The sequence below is a fragment of the Paramormyrops kingsleyae genome, chromosome 10 (genome assembly GCF_048594095.1).
Source record: "Paramormyrops kingsleyae isolate MSU_618 chromosome 10, PKINGS_0.4, whole genome shotgun sequence".
NCBI classification, from domain to species: domain Eukaryota; kingdom Metazoa; phylum Chordata; class Actinopteri; order Osteoglossiformes; family Mormyridae; genus Paramormyrops; species Paramormyrops kingsleyae.
In genome coordinates this window covers 28,200,193-28,219,303 of record NC_132806.1, presented here as the reverse complement: position 1 = coordinate 28,219,303, position 19,111 = coordinate 28,200,193, and the positions used below count along the sequence as shown (strand labels likewise).

Below are 19,111 nucleotides of genomic sequence, written 5' to 3'. Positions count from 1 at the left end.
TACGTTTATTTTTCATAACCTGCCTCTTGACTGTTACCCCACGCACCAAACACCTGCTGTACATTTATATTCCATAACCTGCCTCATGACTGTTACCCCATGCACCAAACACCTGTTATGTTTATATCACATAATCTGTCTCAGCGGTACGCCGTTATACTGGAAACACAACATGCACATTTTTAAGAACTGGTTTTTGCCATATGTTTATGCTTAAATAGTCCCCAACTCAAGCAGGTTATCTCTCTCCCTGTCTCACAGTGCAAGAGCTACTGGAGGCTCCGAAGAAGCGGAGTCCTGCACACGGGCCACCCCCAGGGACTGCCCCTCCCCCTGCGCCCCCACCGCAGCCCCCCCCACCCCCTCCCCCACCTCCGCCTCCGCCTCCCCCCCCCCCTCCTTCGCGGTGCAACCCCCTCAGGTAACTCTGGGCCGTCCGGAACTCTAAGGGTGTACTGCCACTAGGTGACCCGTACTGTGCCCGAGCACATTTGAGTCCTGAAGTCCAGTTTGACCAGTGTGATCACTAGCATTATATACAAACATGGCGTCCATGATATGACTGGCCATTTAACAATCATGGCGGCGAAGGGATGATGTTAGTCTATGTCAGAGGTGCAGTGTTTGTTGTAAATTTGAGCTCACGATAGTAACTAGGAATAACTAGATGTAGCACACAGAAACTCCAAGATAATTTGGCAAAATATGCGACAATATACCATTATATACCAATATACCATTATGTGCAGTATAATTAATTGAAAATCGCTGCTATGTGCACTTAATAAATTCATAAGAGGGCCATGTGTCATTGCATGCAAAACGATTCCAAATAAACCACAAAATAAGAACATTAATCATGAACTCCATTGTGCTGTGTGGTAGCGCTTCCTATGTTTTCTTCAGTATCAAAAGTCTCACGCTGATGATGAAAGCGTGATTTAGCCCAGAATCTTAAGCACAATGTGAGTGCAAACCAGCAGGGGAGTGGAGGGGGGGGGGGGTGGAGCAATCATTCTCAGGCACAGTACAAGGCAATCGGGCCAAGTGTGAATATACCATAAGTGCTACAGAAAACTATGGGTGGGGTCCAGTTTCCTACTACCCCTCCCAGTGGGGAACCACAGTGTCTGCTTAGTAGGAAGTACTCAGACCTATTATGTATGCTTTCATGGTTTGGGGGGGGGGAGTTGGGATTTAATCTGCACATGAACAAGCACAGAATGGTAAAAGTTATTAAGATGCCTTTTATTATGTTTCTAATGAGCGTAATTATTTCAAGAGGGGAAATATTGTATGTAACAGGTCAATTTTGTTAATTTATTGATTATAGTGTTTTTTTTTCCTGTGTAACAGCTCCCTAATTGCCATAATGAGGAAGTCCTCCAAGAGCTCCAAGGGGCCGCTGAAGATGGAGCCAGCCCCACGTAAGTGTCCTCCTCCAGGCCCGTCGCTACCAAATCTCACATGGGGGGGGGGGGGTTCTGTCTGTGACTGCTGTGACTCCCACACCCTCTCTCCACCATAAAGCGAGTGCTGGCATGGACGACGTGAAGGTGAAGGCGGTCAACGAGATGATGGAGCGGATCAAGCACGGGGTGGTGCTGCGGCCCGTGAAGGGACAGGACACCAAGGTGGGCGTCCCCCGCCAGACCGCCGTGTGATCTCTTCCGGTGTAGGGCCTGGGGAGTGTCTGGTTTAGCTTTCAGGTCTATTTACCTGATACATATTCATAGTCTCCATGATCGTCAACTGCATAACCTGTCTATCCATCCATATTCTGATGGAGACACCTAGTCAGGGTCGGCAAGTCGTCTGGGTGAGTGGAGTAGAACGTTGATCGATGGATATATTTTTTTTACTTTAATGAACGTGCTTGAGGTGGATGGTTCATACAAAGCTCTGCTGTTATTTGTTCTAGCAGTTGACACACTAGTCTGTATTTAATGATTGTTCTCCTTTTGGTTCCCCCGTTCTGTTTCTGTGCTGATGGATGGTCTTCCTGAAGAGGTTCGGCATAAAGGTGAGCCGTGTGATGGTGCCGTTCCCGGCATCTTCCATCCCTGATCAGACGTCGGCATGTGCACAGGACAAACTGGAAAACCAAATGCAAGCGTTTTTGCCTGCAACGAGCAGCATGGCTGTCCCCTTTCAGCCTCAGTTTTTGAAATCTGATATCGAAGAAAGCCTCTCCTGTTTCCTCGAAGCCACTCTTTCCCTTGGCTGTCTTGGAATTTCCTGGAGGGTTATGGGATGTTCTGATTTGAGCGGCCTTTATTGATTAACTTTAAAGCTCATGGGAGTTTTAGTTACACAAAAGAAATGTTTGGTTAAGAGGGATAACCAATCAGAATGTAGAGGAGGTGGGTCAAAGCAACTAGAGGAGGTGGGACCAAGACATCTGATTGGTTGGTCCCACCTCCAGTAGTTGTTTGGGCCCACCTCCTCAACAATCTGATTGATTATCTCTCTAAACCAATAATTTTTCAGTCTGCCCTCAGAACATTTTTGTATAAATTAAACTGCAAGCATTTAAAACATCCACGCATATGATTTTTACTACTAGCTCTGTGGGGTACATGCAGTATTATTCATAACCATCCATAGATTTCTTGTGTGTATACAAAAACACACTGAGTCCTGAACCCTGATCCCAAAGATGTGAGGCAATAATGCTAACCACTGCACCACCACAACACCCTTCATCCATGGCTGCCGTTATTTAATGCATGTAAATCAGCTGTATGCCACATCATTATCGAGTGGTGATCCAAAAGATTGCGGGATTAATCCCAGTAGTCAAACAGACGTCAACCACCGGACTGAAATTTTATTTCTGCCTGACGGGATGGTGCATTTAGTTAATCTTTTTATGGCAGCTACTGCAATGTTATGGCCCCCGTAAGACTTAGCATTTAGCATTTTGGAACAAAACAGCAGCCTCAGAGATAGGCGGCTCGTCTAAAGCAGTCAAGAGTCGCTGTCGGGGGAAAAAAAGACAACAGAGAGAGGGCATGCTTTTATGGGGAATCTACGGAAGAAGAGAGATGGCCAGCCTTGCCCCCAGAGTGCGTTAAACAAATATAGGGTGTTTAACACATATTGAATAGTATGGGGGGGGGGTGCAGATTGTCTAATAATCCTGTCTTGTCCCTGTGGATCATTTTATGGCAACTTGGGTCATGTGACGTGAGTGAAATCAGGAGGACAGCATGGCCTGTAGGGACCCCAGCACGTGCTTCACATTTATTACTTCGGCCACTGCCATTCATCACAGTGTGGTCAATACGCGGCGGCCATAGTGACGCGGGGTCAGGGGTCACGGGGGAAACTGCACATCTGCTGTCATGCTGAGAAATATCACCAGCACCACCGGGGGCCTCTGGGCTCCACCCATGTGACATACAGCGGTCTCATGGGTGACACTATGCTATCCTCCCCCCCCCCCCCCCCCCCCCCCCAGCCTCCCCCAGCAGGTGAAGAGAAGCAGCAGGAGAGCGCGATGGAGGAGCTGAAGGGTATCCTGGTACGGTGCGAAGATGTCATCAATCCAGCAGCCATGTTTGCTAAGGCAACTCACATGTCATATTATTATCAGAGTATCAATGCCAGAGGTGGAAGGTTCAGCTTTAGAGAGTACAAATCCACACCACGTTTTTCTTTCAACCAACCAGTTGAGTATAAAGAGTCACATTCTCAGAGTACTCAATTGGTTGGTTGAAAGTAAAACTTGGTCTGGATTTGTACTTTCTGAACCTGAACTTGCCACTTCTGACCAATGCTAATTTACAAGGAGTGGCACTTATTACTTTTATAATGGCAGCATTTATTTTTGAGAAAATTACATACACAGTCTATACTTTATATTCTTCAACTTTGTTTTTAGCACTTGGGTAGATATTTTAATATAATGGTGGTAGATAACATTTAATGACCCAATTTTATGTCTTGGGTGACCATATATGCATGCTGTCCCCACTGTCAGTTAGTGGTACTCAGTGGCGCCCCCTATGTGCTCTGTTTGGACCCACAGGAGACAGTGAAGAGGAGCCCAAGCCGGGGATTCCCGGAGGCTCCACCTAGCAAGAGGGACAGCGAGCTGGAGGTGATTCTCAGGAGGAGGCGTAAGCAGGCCTGTGATGCCACAGCTGGAGGTGATGCCCGGTCTCACGGTGACCCCACCGCGCCCACGGCCCCCAGAGCGTGTCCTGAAACCACACCCAATCCTTCAAACCCAGGTTCAAGGCTCTGTCCCTACCTATACAAACCCACCCCAACTGTTTCACCCCCAAAGCCACATCCACGCTGGTACCCCCTCAACTGTGCCCTATTCACCTGGCAGTTAGGGGATGCCCTCGACGCTCCAGCCTATGGAATTTATGGCCAGTGCCAGTTAAACCATTAGGCGTCAAAGGTGGCTGCTAACCTGGTCCTTGGAAACCCCCAGATAATCCACATTTTTGCAAGTTTTTTGGACCTGGGAGGGAGCAAAAATGTGGTCTGGCAGGGAGTTGAGAGGGAGCAAAAACACGAACAGGCTGGGAGTTCCCGAAGACCGGGTGGGGAAACACTGGCTTAGAGTGCCATCTTCTGAGGGGGTGCCGGCATTGAAGCTTGCCTAGAGCACCACATGGGCTTCCACTGGTACCATGCATGGCTTACCAATTTCCTTAATGACTGCTGAAATTGGCACATTATAGTACATCAGCAAGGCAGTGGAAATAATATCAATGTGCTGCCACTGCAGTCTCTCCAGCTTCCAAACTCTGTTGCGCTAATACTAGCTATTCACAGCAGACCGTTTTGCATCATTCATCATCTATCGCAGCTCCTCACGCTTTGAAAAGTCAACAGATCTGAGCAGAGTCCCCCTGAATCTGCGAGCTCTGACACTCCCTCTGGCACTCGCTTGGCACTTTTCCTGCAGATGAGAAGGACAGTGAGATCAGCAAGGTGTCCTCCTCCGAGAGCCTGAACGCCCGCCACAGCTCCGACTCGGGCAAAGAGGCGTGGGGGCCACGGCGAGGGGGCAGCACCAGGAGCTCCTCATCGGACAAGGGCATCTCTGAGCTGTTCGCCAATGGCAGCTGTGACAGGTAGTCTTCCTCAGAGTCCTCTCTTTGCAATACTGATTCCTCCCTCAAGGGGGTGCTGCTGTTCTACCAATCATTCTTAGCCATATTCCATGCTATGACAGAGATTACAATCAAAATCTTAAACTCTTAACTCAGCAATGTTAACCCAGTTGAGAAATCACATACAATGGTGAATAGATAAGATGTTTTTGTGTCTGGTGATGAAAGGTAGTACATGGGGGTTGGACCTGGACCTGCTTGCAACCCTGTCCCTACAAACACCTTAGGGAGTGTGACCAAGCTCACCTTGATGGAAGAGATTGAAATGGGTCACATGACTGGATCTGGGACTTTAAGGGAGTCTGCTGGATATTTACGGATTCAATTAAGGGGAAATCAAGAGTTTTCTCAAGAGTACAATAGCAGTGCATCCTGTAAACCTCCAGGGCACAAATCAAGGGCTCCACCATCCTGCTCCTTAGCAGCAAATTGTGCTGATTTGTGCTTGTTTGTTTCTCTCAGTGGGGAAGAGGAGAAGACAAATGAGGAGAAGCCTGCACCAGCAGAGTCTAATGGAGAGAATCACACCGTCCTGAACCAGGAAAAGCAGGCCATGCTCACGCCAGCCTCACCAGATGGTGTCAGCCCGCTGATCGGGGGCACTGATGCAGAGTGTTAACGTCAGTTCCATAGGTGGTCACTAGAGGGCAGTGTTGAGCAGAGCAGGACAGGGCAAGGACGGTTGCACTATTTGCACAGAACTTCAGTTTGTAACTTGAGACACATGATTTGAAGAGCTTTAGTTTTCCTTCTCATTTTACCTGCACAGACATCTGGTGTGGATTTTTACTGATTAAGGAATGCACTATTGTCCTGTTTAGTATGCAACATATACAATAGATTTGTGCCCTTATTCTATCATTAGGAAAAATAGAAAATTCAAACACTTGCTCTCTCACATGTAAGAAAACCCATTCACATATTTATTTCATAATTTCTAAAAACTGGCTTTTGATATTATTACTTTTCTTCTTATAATTACATAAAGTATTGCCTTCAGTTCTAATTTTATAATTGCAATGTATTAATGCCTTCTTAAAATATGCTAAAACTGGATCGACATATCTCAGAACGTACTAAAACGCTTGATGCGCCAACAACAATATGGTGACCATTGGTCGTTTTACAGTGGCCATTAGTTAAATCCCCGACAAATCAACAGCGTTGAGCGTTGCACATAAACATACCTAGGGGCACGTGAACCCGGTTTTGTTTACTACATTCACGTGTCTCATATGTCACCTGATGTCAGCAGATCTAGCCGACCAAAAAAGGATGGTGTCTCCGCACACCTGGAAACAAGTGCTAATGTATTCAGCCTACCTCCAAACAGACACACTTCACCTCCTGACTAATCCTAAATTGTACATCTACTAACTTCGGAAAAATGGGTAATAACTGGAAGGGAGCGATACCACATAGTTAAAAAAATGTCTTCCATTCCTTCCTTGGAGGATCTTGCACTTCTAAGTGATCGCCTGAGAATTCAGGGGTAAAGCATCCGCTGTGACATTCTCGTTGCCTCACTGGGGACCAGGTGCTATATCTTGCGGTCAAGCTATATGTGGATGCACGGAAGGTGCAGCAGTCGAGGAGCTGATGGTGTTTGTAGTGATAGCCAAATGAAGCTTCGTGAACCACTTACTTTTTTTCTGACCCCACTAGATGGCGCCGTCTGTTCAAAAAAAGGCTCAAAGCATGGCCCAAAGCAAGCCAAGAGAGCCACCTAGTGGGGACAAAAAATATAGCATATGGTTCATAGCTTCACTTGGCCATCACTAGTTATTTGCATTAAGGCACTGTTGGGGTGATAGGGCAGGATCACGCCACCTTCAGATGTGACTCTGCAGCAGTGCTGTCTATGCCTTGGAGTCTGTGGACTGAAACAAAAAGCTGGAAGATCTGTTACTCCATCTCTGCAATAAAAACGAAACATTTCCATAATGTAGAACCAATTATAAATGCGTGCCCCCATCCAATCAATGAAAATGAACATAAGAGTGATTGACCTTATCTATTTGCTTGCATATTGTATATCTGTCTATTAAAGCGAAAAGATGTGGACAGAGGAGATCTGAACATCTGAACTTTGGGCTGTAGCAAAAAGCTACAACAAAAATGCTTCTGTCCACCTCTCATAAAATTTGTATATTAGGATGTCCTTGATTTGCAATGATTGGCTATCAACCTTTTCAGATTCCTTAAAGCTTCCTTTTATTCTGACAATTCGTTAACACTATCGTAATTATTTGTTTGTGCGAGTGTGCTTGTACCTTGACTAAAATGTGTGTTTAAGATGGAAAACAGACTGTCCTCAGTTTTAAGTTTATAAACCTTTTCATCGCTTTCATAATCATTAAGCATTCTTTTTTAGTTAAGGAAATAAAAGTTTGGCCATTGAAATACTCAACTGTCTTTGTTCCATTCATAATTGAATGCATTTTAAAGACCATCAGCTTTATTTTGTTACAAATTCAACCCCATCTGTCTCTGTCAGTGTCTATAAGCTCTCCTCAAATTATCCAAATGTCTCATTTTTAAACAATATTATTGGAATATGTTAATAACCACACTAAACAAGACAATCGTTGTACTACTTCATTCTACTATTTAATCTACTACATGCTTTATCATGCAAAAACCTTTTTTCTATATTAGTGGTCAATTAACTAATTAATCAATTTTAAAAAATGATAAACAAAAATTCAAGGTTTTACTACCGTTCCTATTTTGACAGTATAGGATTGAAGTCATATATTGTTTGAATTGTAGTAAAAAAGTAAATTTTAAGTAAAAAAGCAAAACAATACATTATTATAGGAAAGGGAAAATTTTGAATCAATACAGCTATTGGGAACTGAAGGTACAGACCACCTGCCAAAAGTACCAGTGTTGGAACAAGAGCAAAATAAATTATATAAATCTTCTGGAACCAGCTGACAAAATGAGCAGTGTCCTTTATACCTTTATACCTCTTCAGAAATACCTTGTAAGTATAAAATTATTATTGTAAGAGTCACTTCCTTAACTTAATTTGTAATCAAATGTTTAGAAGGTAGACAGCACATAATTTTTCTTCCAGTCCAGGTCTCAAGTAAGATTATTCCAGTAAATAATTTCTTTTTGATACAACGCTTGTATATCCTGGTAATTATTGCTGTTTTAGAGGCGATCAGCACCAGTAACAACAGGATCCAGGGGTGATGTTTCTAAGAATCATCATGATACTAGAAAGGATTGCATGAAAAAATAAAGCACATTCCCTTGCGATAGAAATACCATATTTGTTTAGAAGTTCAGAGTACTGCGGAATTGAGGCTAATGAAATAAATTCCATGGCAAACCAGTTTACTAAGACTATTTTTGAGTTTGTATAATGTCCTTATTGATCCATATGTAATATATGAGGATGAAATTAAAGACCAGGAAAGGAGCATTTGTTTATGAAAACCCCAGCTTTGTAACGCCTAGAACAGCCCCCTAGCGACGATAGGCAAAACAGCAGTTGAATGGACGAATATCAATGTCTATGACTTTAAATAAAGTTTTATTCGTTTTTGAATGGACTGAACCATTTGACGTTTTAAGGTTTTGCAATTTCATCTCAGTTACTAAAACCTATCCAAATTAACATATTGTATTAAATAAAGAACGAAACATATACACTTTGAAATGTCTTCAGTTTATCAATAACATTAATGCGGGGTTAATAAGTAAATGTTTTTGAAAGTTAATCTCGCCCCCCCCCCCCGTTCCTCCTCGATATTACTCACGTCTCCAACATGGCGTCGCAGTACTACCAAGAGATGCAGGAGAGTTTCAAAAATAATAACAAGAGTCGCGAGTTTCCGGCCCACAGCGCTAAAGTTCACTCGGTAGCTTGGAGCTGTGATGGCCGGCGTCTGGCTTCAGGATCGTTTGATAAGACGGCGAGCGTGTTTGTCCTGGAGAAAGACCGCCTGGTACGTCTTCATTCGATGCTAACGAACGCCTAGCCACTGGGTAGCAGCCACTCTCAAATGGGAAAATAACACTTGATAAGCGAATTTATAAACGCTGCTCAAATGCCGGAAATATAATGTGAGATTAAATCATTTTAATTAGCCTTTCATTGACTGCAATGAAACTGCAGTTGTAGAGCAGGTTGTCTTCCATCCGCAGGTTTGTAAATGTGGAGCTCGGTGTTACACGGCTTTGCATGGCGGTGTTTATGTGGAGACACCAGGACGTTTCAATAAAGCTAAAAGGGCACGATGTCCGACGGCTTATTTGTTTGGTTTCCCCGATTAGACTGTTCACCTGCACCGCTAATACTCCGCCTTACCAGAAGGTTCAATGCTGATGTCGTCCATTTTTCTTTTTTATTATACAAACCTCCTCACAAACTAGTGGAACTCCCAGTATTCATAGGGCAGGATTTTTAAAACTAACGGAGCTTTCTACTGGCTTTTCGTGTCCAGTAAACCAAGCGCACATTTGGGCCTTTAAAGTCCGCTCCGTGATATTTTAATCAGTCCAAGAGATTCAAGATTTTTGTTCGGCATATATAGTTATACAACTTATATACAGGTCTGCAGGTTACAGTGAAATGCAAATTTGGTTGATTTTCAGACTGTACAAAAGAAATTTAAATACATTTTAAAATAAAATACCATATAAAGGGGGGCGGTGCATGGAATGTAAATAGGGATGTATATAATGATTATTTATTGAAAATATACATTTTATGCTGCAAAGGAGAGGAGAGCGCAAGTGGTGTAGTCATAAATATAGGTGTGCAGATTGCAATGGACACTCAGTGTAGTAACTGACTAACAATCAGCTGTACAAATGAGATGAGGGGGTGGGGTAACTGTGTAGAAGGATACCATGTTGCACTTCATTACAGGTGAAGGAAAACAACTATCGCGGCCATGGAGACAGCGTCGACCAGCTGTGTTGGCATCCCACAAACCCGGACCTGTTCGTCACCGCCTCAGGGGACAAGACCATCCGCATCTGGGATGTTCGGACGACCAAGTGCATCGCGTCTGTCAGCACGAAAGGCAAGACCTTAATTTTAATGATGCTTTGCAATTAGATGGTGGAGTTATACTTGTCTGATAGTTCACGCAATTCCTTAAAACAAGTAAAACTGTTTTTATGTAAGCGGTCTGGGTTGCGACGATCCAGCACTCTGACCGTTGACGGCTGTTCGGCCTGCAGGGGAAAACATTAACATATGCTGGAGTCCGGACGGGCAGACCATCGCCGTGGGGAACAAGGACGACGTGGTGACCTTCATCGATGCCAAAACGCACCGATCGCGGGCGGAGGAGCAGTTCAAGTTCGAGGTGAACGAGATCTCCTGGAACAACGACAACGACATGTTCTTCCTCACCAACGGCAACGGCTGCATCAACGTGCTCAGGTACGGGCGGCGCGCACGTCGGGGACGCCTCGTGTTAGCATTCGCTTAGCATCACTGTAAATGTTTGGAGCCCAGGCAAGATCGCGCTGGTTAAAGGTCATGTGACATTCTGCAGTACATGTTAACAAATTAAATTTTCCTTTGAAATCGGAGCTCTTGTGCATGATGTCGTCTCGTGATGCAAAGACTGGGCAGTATGTAGATTGGTGCTCAATGTTAATGTGGATTATGGTTTCAAAGTCTACATTTTTAAATCTTGTATCCGAACCAAGCCAACAGCACAAAATGTAACCCCTGACCATTTCAGCTACCCTGAGTTAAAGCCAATCCAGTCCATCAATGCTCACCCGTCCAACTGCATCTGCATCAAGTTTGACCCCACGGGGAAGTACTTCGCCACAGGCAGCGCGGATGCCCTGGTCAGCCTGTGGGACGTGGAGGAGCTGGTGTGCGTGCGCTGCTTCTCCAGGTGAGGGCGCTGGTTCATTCCGACCTGTAAATGAGTCAAGTCTGTGAAGACCTCAGAGAATCAGTGAGATGAGCTTTTTAGGTTGGCTTCTTCATAGAGGCTGGAGTTTTCATAACCCTGGATTGTGTTTGGACTTAGACAGGGGAAAAGCAGCGGCTGCCTGGGGTGGTTTGGGAAGGAAGCTGTGTTGCTTCTAATCCAGCTCTAGTCAAAGCAGAAGAAGCATTTAGTTGCGGATAAATATGGTCTGACAGGAATTTGAGTTCAGTTCAGTACTTTTCCATAGCAACTAGGGATATTCTTTAAACCACAGAACTGAAAACTAGAGCAGTCTCTGCCTCCGTGCATAATTATATACACCCGTAATAATGAAATCATGAATCGTGCAGCCTAAGGATAGAACCCGTTTTTAGCAGTGACGTTTAAATCCTGAAAAGCTTAATCATTTACTACATGGGAGACAGTTTGGGAGGAAATTTGCTGTCTGTTCATTAAGATAAAAAAATGTTCCCATTAGTCTTGGTGATGTCATATTCGGCTTCAGCTGACCAGTAACCATCCCAGTGTAGCAAATCATCATAAAGCTGAAAAACGGAAAACAAAAACATTTTGAAAACAGTGAGCATGACATTAGGTTAACTTCCCTCCCCCCAAATGCTGGTCAGGCTCGACTGGCCCGTCCGGACCCTGAGCTTCAGTCACGATGGCAAGATGCTGGCATCGGCATCCGAGGACCACTTCATCGACATCGCCGAGGTGGAAACTGGTGAGCCGACCGGCCCGTGATTTGCCCGTTTGCCTGAGTGCGTTGGTTGTTGGTTCTCGCCCCCTACCGACTGCTGTAACACCAAGCGAGTCTCTGGGACCCTCTGCAGGGTAGGCGTCATGGGGGGGGGGGGGCATTCACAGGTAATTTCCCCCCCAATGAGCCATTGTGCCCCCTTCCCAGTACCGCCCATGAAGGTCATCGACTATAATTTTTTTCATTTTCATTTTATTTCATTTTTTTTTTTAATAAAGGTGTTCACCCTAAGACAAACAAGCCCATCTGCCGACCTCTCCCAGAGGTGTAGCTACAGATCGTCTGCTTATCCACCTCCTCCCCCCCAACAATATTTACCCTCACCTAGGGTGGGGCAGTATATCGAATTTTTACGATATATCAGTATATTTTCAAAATGAGATATACCCTGTTTATATTGACATGCTTTAATTGTGCATTAAAATTAGGGCTCAAATAATGATTTTTGATCAAAACCAATTGTCTTCCTTCCCGGTTGTAAACAATACGAGAGCTTCGGTCGTGACGTCCAGAATATTCACAGCTAAAAAACATTCAGTTAGCATCTTGTGGGGATTTTAATGGAGGGGAAGGCCAGGAATCATTCTTACTTATTTCTTTTTGTTTCAAAACATTGACACGTGGCTCGCAGGTTTAAAATATCATAATTTCCGATTCTTGTTTTATTTTGTGTAGAATAATAATTTAAAATGATGGTCTTTCCAATTTAGTTCACTTTCTGTGGTTGTCAGTGTCGCTGCTTTATCAGATTCCTGCAGCACTGATGCAGGCATCATGTGTTTTTGTCTCAGTCTTCTGTTTGGAATAATGAAAATATCTATAGTGAATAGTTCAATATTTGCAAACGGGGAAGAAAACCATATATTGGTATTTAGTTTTAATAAGTGTTTGTGACATCTGACATATGCCTTTGACCTGAAATTAGACATTATATATACAGTATATATAAAAATATAAACTTGGCCGTCAGTTGGATCCGCTCTGACGCTAACGCTGGCCCTGTGCCCGGGCACCTTAATGTATCCCAGGATCTGAATTGCCTGCGGAATTTCATCCAAGGATGGAAGAATTTGCCGTTCCGAGCCCTTTTTTTTTTGTTGTCCTTTGTTTTCAGGAGAGAAGCTGTGGGAGGTGCAGTGCGAGTCCCCCACTTTCACGGTGGCCTGGCACCCCAGGCGCCCCCTGCTGGCGTACGCCTGCGACGACAAGGACGGCAAATACGACAGCAACCGCGAGGCGGGCACCGTCAAGCTCTTCGGCTTGCCTACTGACTCGTGAGGAGTGAGGAGCGTCGTGGACCTGACCGGGTCCAACCCCCGTGTGACCACGAGAACTGAATATTTGTGGGAATCCTTTTTTTTGTGTTTTTGCCCACACCATAATAGTTTTGTTGGACCCTCCACCCCCTGGACAATAAAGGTCAGTAGCTTGTCACCAAAGAAGGGATCCTGGTTAGCTGGTGGAACGGCTGCCCCGTGCTTTTGTTCTAGTCGCCGTCTGCATGCTGCAGCCAGGTAACACAAGGCCTTATAATTAGGTGTGTAGGTGGTGGAACGCGGCAAAAATGTGGACTAGCTGAGGATGGTGACTAGATTGGAAAGTTGCTGTTCTCTTGTCAGCCACCAGGGGGCTTTCTTTCTCCATCACCTGTGTCTAGTATTTTTTCTGTGTCATAATGGTGTGATATTTGTTTTTTTTTTGTTTTGTACCATATTTTATGAACCGTAAAGGAATTTTTTAATAGTATTAAAGAGGTTGACAGGAAAATAAAGAGTCTGTTAGTCTGTAAAAATGGTCTGTGGTCACATAGTCTGGTTTGCCTTATGTATTGAGGTGCCTGTGTGACCTCATCTGGGCACACAAGCGCCGCTGCGATACTGTAAATGAGATCTGAGGAGAGGTGTGAGGTGTTACTAGGCCCACTGGGGGGGGGGGGGGCTGTTCACTATCTTCAGATTCAGCTAAACTCCCCCTTGTGAGGTCCATCTCTGTACTTGACATTATTAAATTGCATATGATATTCTTCATTGTATAAATATTACACTCCTTTCTTAAATGACACATGCGCTCACATTGCCCCCCCCCCCCCCCCCCCCCGTGTTATGGGGACTTCTGAGGTCAACATCCCTGTTAAGGTTCCTCCTCCTCTGTCCAATATTGCTTCTTTTAATGGCCTAGAATAATAATAGATTGCTGATACTGTGTTTCCCTGCGTGGATATAAAATATTCTTTTTACATCCCTTTGATTATGCATCTGTTGATCTGACCATGATGTAAATCTTCCGGACTTTAAGTCTTTGTCGGCTGTTTCCTTTCTGTTCCTCCTCAGCGTACCGTGGTGGCCGGAGGCCCCACCCCAATCCCCCCCCCGAGGGCATGGTATGGTAACACAGCTACTCGGGTACGGTGGCAGCATGCCATGTGCTTCTCAGGGCCCCCGCCTGCCGCATTCAGAGTCCTGCTTGGTTTCCGTGACGACTCTCCCTGGTCCGTTTCCGTCCTTCCAGGCTCCGCCCTCCACCCAATGGAAACGTGGGTGGGTTTGTTTGGTGCTGCTCTGCCCCCCTTCTCTGCCGTGTCACGTTTCCTGCAGGATGAGTTCATTGCGCTGCACCATTAAAATAGACCAGGTGGGCAGGTGACCTCTGGACCCTCTCGTGCCGCGGACATTGCACTGTGAGAGGCAGCGTGCAGGGAAGGCTTCCTTGGCGGCAGTGCGGAGGTCCTGGCACAGTGTGGTACCGGCGGGCGGGCCGGGGGGGGTCAGGAGACAGGGGCAGACTCAGGGCCAGTATTTCAGGAGGCTTGGGGCCAGGCCCGGGCGGCGGTGCTGATCTCCCCCGGCGGTGACAGACCCACCCAGCATGAGAGCTTGCGGTGCCCAGATTGGGGGGGCCCTCCACCTGGGCCGTGGCAGCTGGCTGCTCCCTTCCAGAACCGCGGGGCCCAGGATGTCTGCGTACGTAACTTCCTGCACCCAGCGTGATGGAACAAGTTCTCTCTGATTGCTCCTTAATTTAAATTAATTTAGTTAAAGCCTGTTTCGGCTTCGCCGGCCAGCACTCGCTGGGGGGGCACCCGCTGATCTTCCTTTAGCTGGTCACATGACACACCTGAGTTTCCGAGCTGCGATTTTTTGTTAGAGTCATCGCAGTCGACTGCAGCATTAAGGTAATGTATGTGAATCCTGCTCTGCGGATCTGCAGACATGCAGCGCGAAACAGAGCACTTATTTTTATTGAATCTCAGGTAGCTGACCTTGCATATTTTCCTAGAGATCTTAACGTGTTTACAAATGTCTGTAGTTCTTTACATGAACTGTAACATTTCTGACCACTTGAAAGATGCATTTTACACTACAAGCAAAGGTTTTCATTTTTTATCGTTAATGTTTTCATCTTCAAGTTGCGTAACATGAAATATTTCATCAAAGCAGGAGCTTCAAAAGGAGCTTTAAAGTTTGGAGCGTCATGGAAAGGGGAACCCTGGGTAAAGAGGCTACACATCTTAACATCAAATCTGGGTAGCAGTGGGAGCCCGGGGTGACAGACTACTTTCTGAGGTGGGGAGGCACGGCGTAATCGGCACTTTGATAAGGTCAGGGCTGGATCTGTGGCTGTTACGGGGTGGGTGGTCAAATTGGAATGAAAATGACTGGCAGAAATCTAATTAGCCAGGAACAGCTGGAGGGATTCAGCTTCTCTAGGGTATATGTTGGGGCGGGGCCACAGGCACTGACCCCAGCTGATTGGTCCCCTCCTCTGTCACTCTCCAATTCAAAACATATCATTGGCTAAAGACTGGCCTCTCTGATGCCCTCCACCATACAAATTCCCAGAATCGCCCCTGTTGCTTTGTCCAGAAGTAGATATCGGGTTTCTTACTGTGCCATCGCCACTGCAGCCCGCCATGCGACGGAATACACTGCCAAAGGTCCCAAACATGCGGCAGGATGGAGTCTGATTCTTGCTTGTGGCCCGGTAATTGAGTTTTCCTGCCTGGGCGTCCCACGGGCCGGACTGGGATACCAGACTCTGTAAAAAGGTCGCGTCTCGTTAATTGGCCAGGCAAATTGGCGGACGGCCCCCTGATCGATCCCGGAGTTCCGTCTCCCCCCTCCGCCCCAGAGCTGCACACAGAGACTTGCCATGGTCCTAATGGGATGAGATGACGATTTATGGCCGAGGGGAATTTGTTTTGTCAAACGGACGGCTCCCCCCCCAGCATGTACTCCTTGTTGGTGACATCAATCTTCCTCATTGTGGGTTGCTATTTCTGGGGGGGGGGGGGGCTGCCGTGCATAATTCCCAGACCCCAATGACACACATCCCCTCCCATCTGGATCCTCTCCTGGGCCACCCTGGGCCTGGGACATTTTCCCTACTGTCCCCCCCCCCCCCCCCCCCCCCCGACGGCAGCTCTGGGGGGCGTTATTACACCTCGTCCACGTGACACATTCGGCGGTCTCGGTGTTTGAGAGAGGAGGTGGACAGCCATCTGTTGGTCGATGAGCAATCATCTGTTACGATCGTCCTCCCTCTGCTGTGCCGTGTGTGTCATCCGCGTGCCGTTGCGTTTCAGGCGTTCGCGGAGTCGCCGTCGCTCCCAAAGCTGCAATGGGGCCCCCAGGCGGCGGACCGGTCCATATATCCGGGAAACGTGACGGGAGAGAGGGGGTACTATGGGGGTATTAGAATCAGCAAAGCTGGCTGTTTCTCCGGGGGGTGAGAGGAGATTGCAAATATGGGGGTGTGAAACAGGGCCGAAAAAACTCAATCCTGTGCTTCAGGCATGAGCTGGCACCAGGAATCTGAGCAGGCTTGCTGGACGTGAACCGGAACGGAACAGGGCAATGGGTCCAGATCGCTGACCGCGAGGGACAGGTGGATGAATCAATACAAGTAAACCCAGTCAGCCTGCCCTCCTCCCCTCAGGACAGGTGGTGGTCTTGTCCCCCCACAGGGAAGGATATGCAGATATGAGGGCAATTAAAAAGTAACGGCAGTTTGGGCTTAAAAAAAAATCTCCCCAGAACACACACCCGGGGTTTGTCATGCCTTCATCCTTAAAAGTCCGGCACCCACCATGCTGTTCATTTTTCTTTTTCTTAGCAGGGTGGGTGTAAGCGACTGATATTTTCTGATCGAACTATTTACAGACTGTGATCAGATTTTGGTGGATCGGCCCACCGTGGGCTTGCAGAAGAGCATCAGCACAGCAGGGGCAGAGAGTGAGTCACAGAAAGGCCTGTGAGCCATAGAAAGATGTACACATCACAGAAAGGTGCACAAGTCACAGAAACATGTGCTAGTCACAGAATGATGTATGAGTTACCAAAAGGCGTACATGGGATAAATAGGTGTACGAGTCACAGAAAGGTGAGCGTCTCAGAGGGGTGTGTGTCATAGAAAGGCATGTGAGTGATGGAAATATATGTATCACAGAAAGGTATGTGAGTCACTAAAAGGTATATGAGTCACAAAGATGTGTGAGTCACAGATATGTATGTGGGACAAAGAGGTGCATGATTCACAGAAAGGTATGTGAGTCACAGAAAAGTATATGTGTCACAAAGATGAGTCACAGATATGTATGTGGGACAGAGGTGCATGATTCACAGAAAGGTGTGTGAGTAACATACAGTAGAGAGGTGACTGAGTCACAGAACATTGGTAATGAGCAGAAAAATCCAGAAACAACCACAAGTGGCTGACGACAGTGGTAAAGGCTGCGGATTGAACTGACGCCGTCGTTTAAGCGCAACCCAACCATCCCTCCGCCAGTCTGCCTTCCACAAACGAGGTCTCGTCCAGAGTCTGTTCCGTGAAGATCGTCCCCAATGGATCACCGGCGTTCTCTCACACAGCCGGACACCACTGCTGCTGAAGACTTACCGACTCGCTCTGGTCCTGTGTCTGCAGAGCACAGACGGATAGCGGGGGGGGGGGGGGGGGAAGTCTTCACTCCACGGGATGGAGCCGCACCGACGGCCTGAATTTGGAGCGCTGGAAAATTGACCCGGCTAAGCTGCTGTCCCCGCGGTCTGGACAGGCCCGTGTCTCTGTAAACCGAGCCGAAGATCCTGAGCACTGGCCAATAATGGCTGATAGCTGGCGCTCAGCTCAAATGATGAGGCGGGATAAACCGGAATCACAGAGTTTGTCTGACAGCAGGTACACTCTAAATTTCAGTTTGACGGGGCTGCTGCTCACTCAGCAGATCACTACACATCCCTGAAGGCCCCAGCATGTAAATGATAGATAGATAGATAGATAGATAGATAGATAGATAGATAGATACTTTATTAAAGGAAATCACAGCTTTACAATATTATAGTACAGACTTTTAGGCCATAAGAACACATTTTAACATTAATAGACAGTAGCAATAAATAATAAGCAACAATAAAGTAACAGTGCAAAGAAAATCAGAGAAAGTATTGCATGGAATTCTTTAGTAATGGCTCAGAAATGAATAATGTTGCACGGTGGGCTGAACAGTGAACAAATGAATGCTCAGTGGATGGGCCCAAGTGTTTCTGATTGGTCGTCCTCCACTGCCATAGGCTGACTCATCGTGGAGTCTAATGCAGGGGTGAGCAGCCCTGATCCCGGTCTGCCAATCTCCAGCAGGTTTTCCATCCGGCAGTCCGGGATCAGGGCTGGTCACCCCTGGTTTAATGGCGAAAGGTAGGAACGACCTTATGTAGCTCTCCATGCAGCAGCGCCATATAAGGGCATGACGCCAGGCTACTGTGGACCATCTCAGCAAGAGCCATTGGTGATCCGGCACCTTCCGCATAGAAAGGGTAACGTGAACCAGCCTCCCCAAAAGGTCTATTTTTACCATTCCTTTAACAGCCCAGATGTGACGTCCCTGGTGATGGGGGGGGGGGTATTATTAATTGCACAGCGCTGCCTATTTGAGGGGAGGGGAGTGAGTAGATTTATTTAAAGATAGCGGTGCCTCAGGCACCTTTATTAAAAATGACAAGGTGGGGGCTGGTAAGGGAGGGGGTCACACAGGTCTTACCAGCCCCCCGTCGCATGCCAAACCAGGCAGGGGAATAAAATTAAAAGCCAGGCAGAGGCTGTATGCATTTGGCCAGGTTCTGATGATGGCCATTTGATGTTTAACACTGTCATTGACAAAATAACCTGGACCTGGCCTCAGGACAAATGGACCGTACCACTTTTATGCTGGCCGGGGGCATTTCTGATGGACGTTGTGTGACATGTAGCTCGTTTCTTCACTTTTATCAATCAAATGTAGCTGCTGATACATGGTGTGGGTT

At 46.5% G+C, this 19,111-nt stretch overlaps 2 protein-coding genes across 2 annotated transcripts in view; both read left to right on the top strand.

The window, feature by feature from the left end:
* The window catches only part of shtn3 (shootin 3), a 28,210-nt gene extending 20,157 nt beyond the window's left edge, over window positions 1-8,053 (top strand). Inside the window, exons 10-17 of the mRNA XM_072717636.1 lie at window positions 262-421; window positions 1,357-1,427; window positions 1,531-1,634; window positions 2,009-2,023; window positions 3,464-3,526; window positions 4,034-4,154; window positions 4,928-5,096; window positions 5,598-8,053. Coding sequence (XP_072573737.1) covers window positions 262-421; window positions 1,357-1,427; window positions 1,531-1,634; window positions 2,009-2,023; window positions 3,464-3,526; window positions 4,034-4,154; window positions 4,928-5,096; window positions 5,598-5,754 — 860 coding nt within the window. The 3' untranslated portion in view covers window positions 5,755-8,053. The remainder of the gene's footprint in view (window positions 1-261; window positions 422-1,356; window positions 1,428-1,530; window positions 1,635-2,008; window positions 2,024-3,463; window positions 3,527-4,033; window positions 4,155-4,927; window positions 5,097-5,597) is intronic.
* An 845-nt stretch (window positions 8,054-8,898) lies between these two features.
* On the top strand, window positions 8,899-13,839 carry thoc3 (THO complex 3). The gene is made up of 6 exons (XM_023797713.2): window positions 8,899-9,097; window positions 10,024-10,180; window positions 10,341-10,545; window positions 10,853-11,014; window positions 11,680-11,780; window positions 12,931-13,839. The coding sequence occupies exons 1-6, from the start codon at window positions 8,918-8,920 to the stop codon at window positions 13,092-13,094; spliced, it is 969 nt and encodes a 322-aa protein (XP_023653481.1). The 5' UTR covers window positions 8,899-8,917; the 3' UTR covers window positions 13,095-13,839.
* The last annotated feature ends 5,272 nt before the right edge of the window (window positions 13,840-19,111 follow it).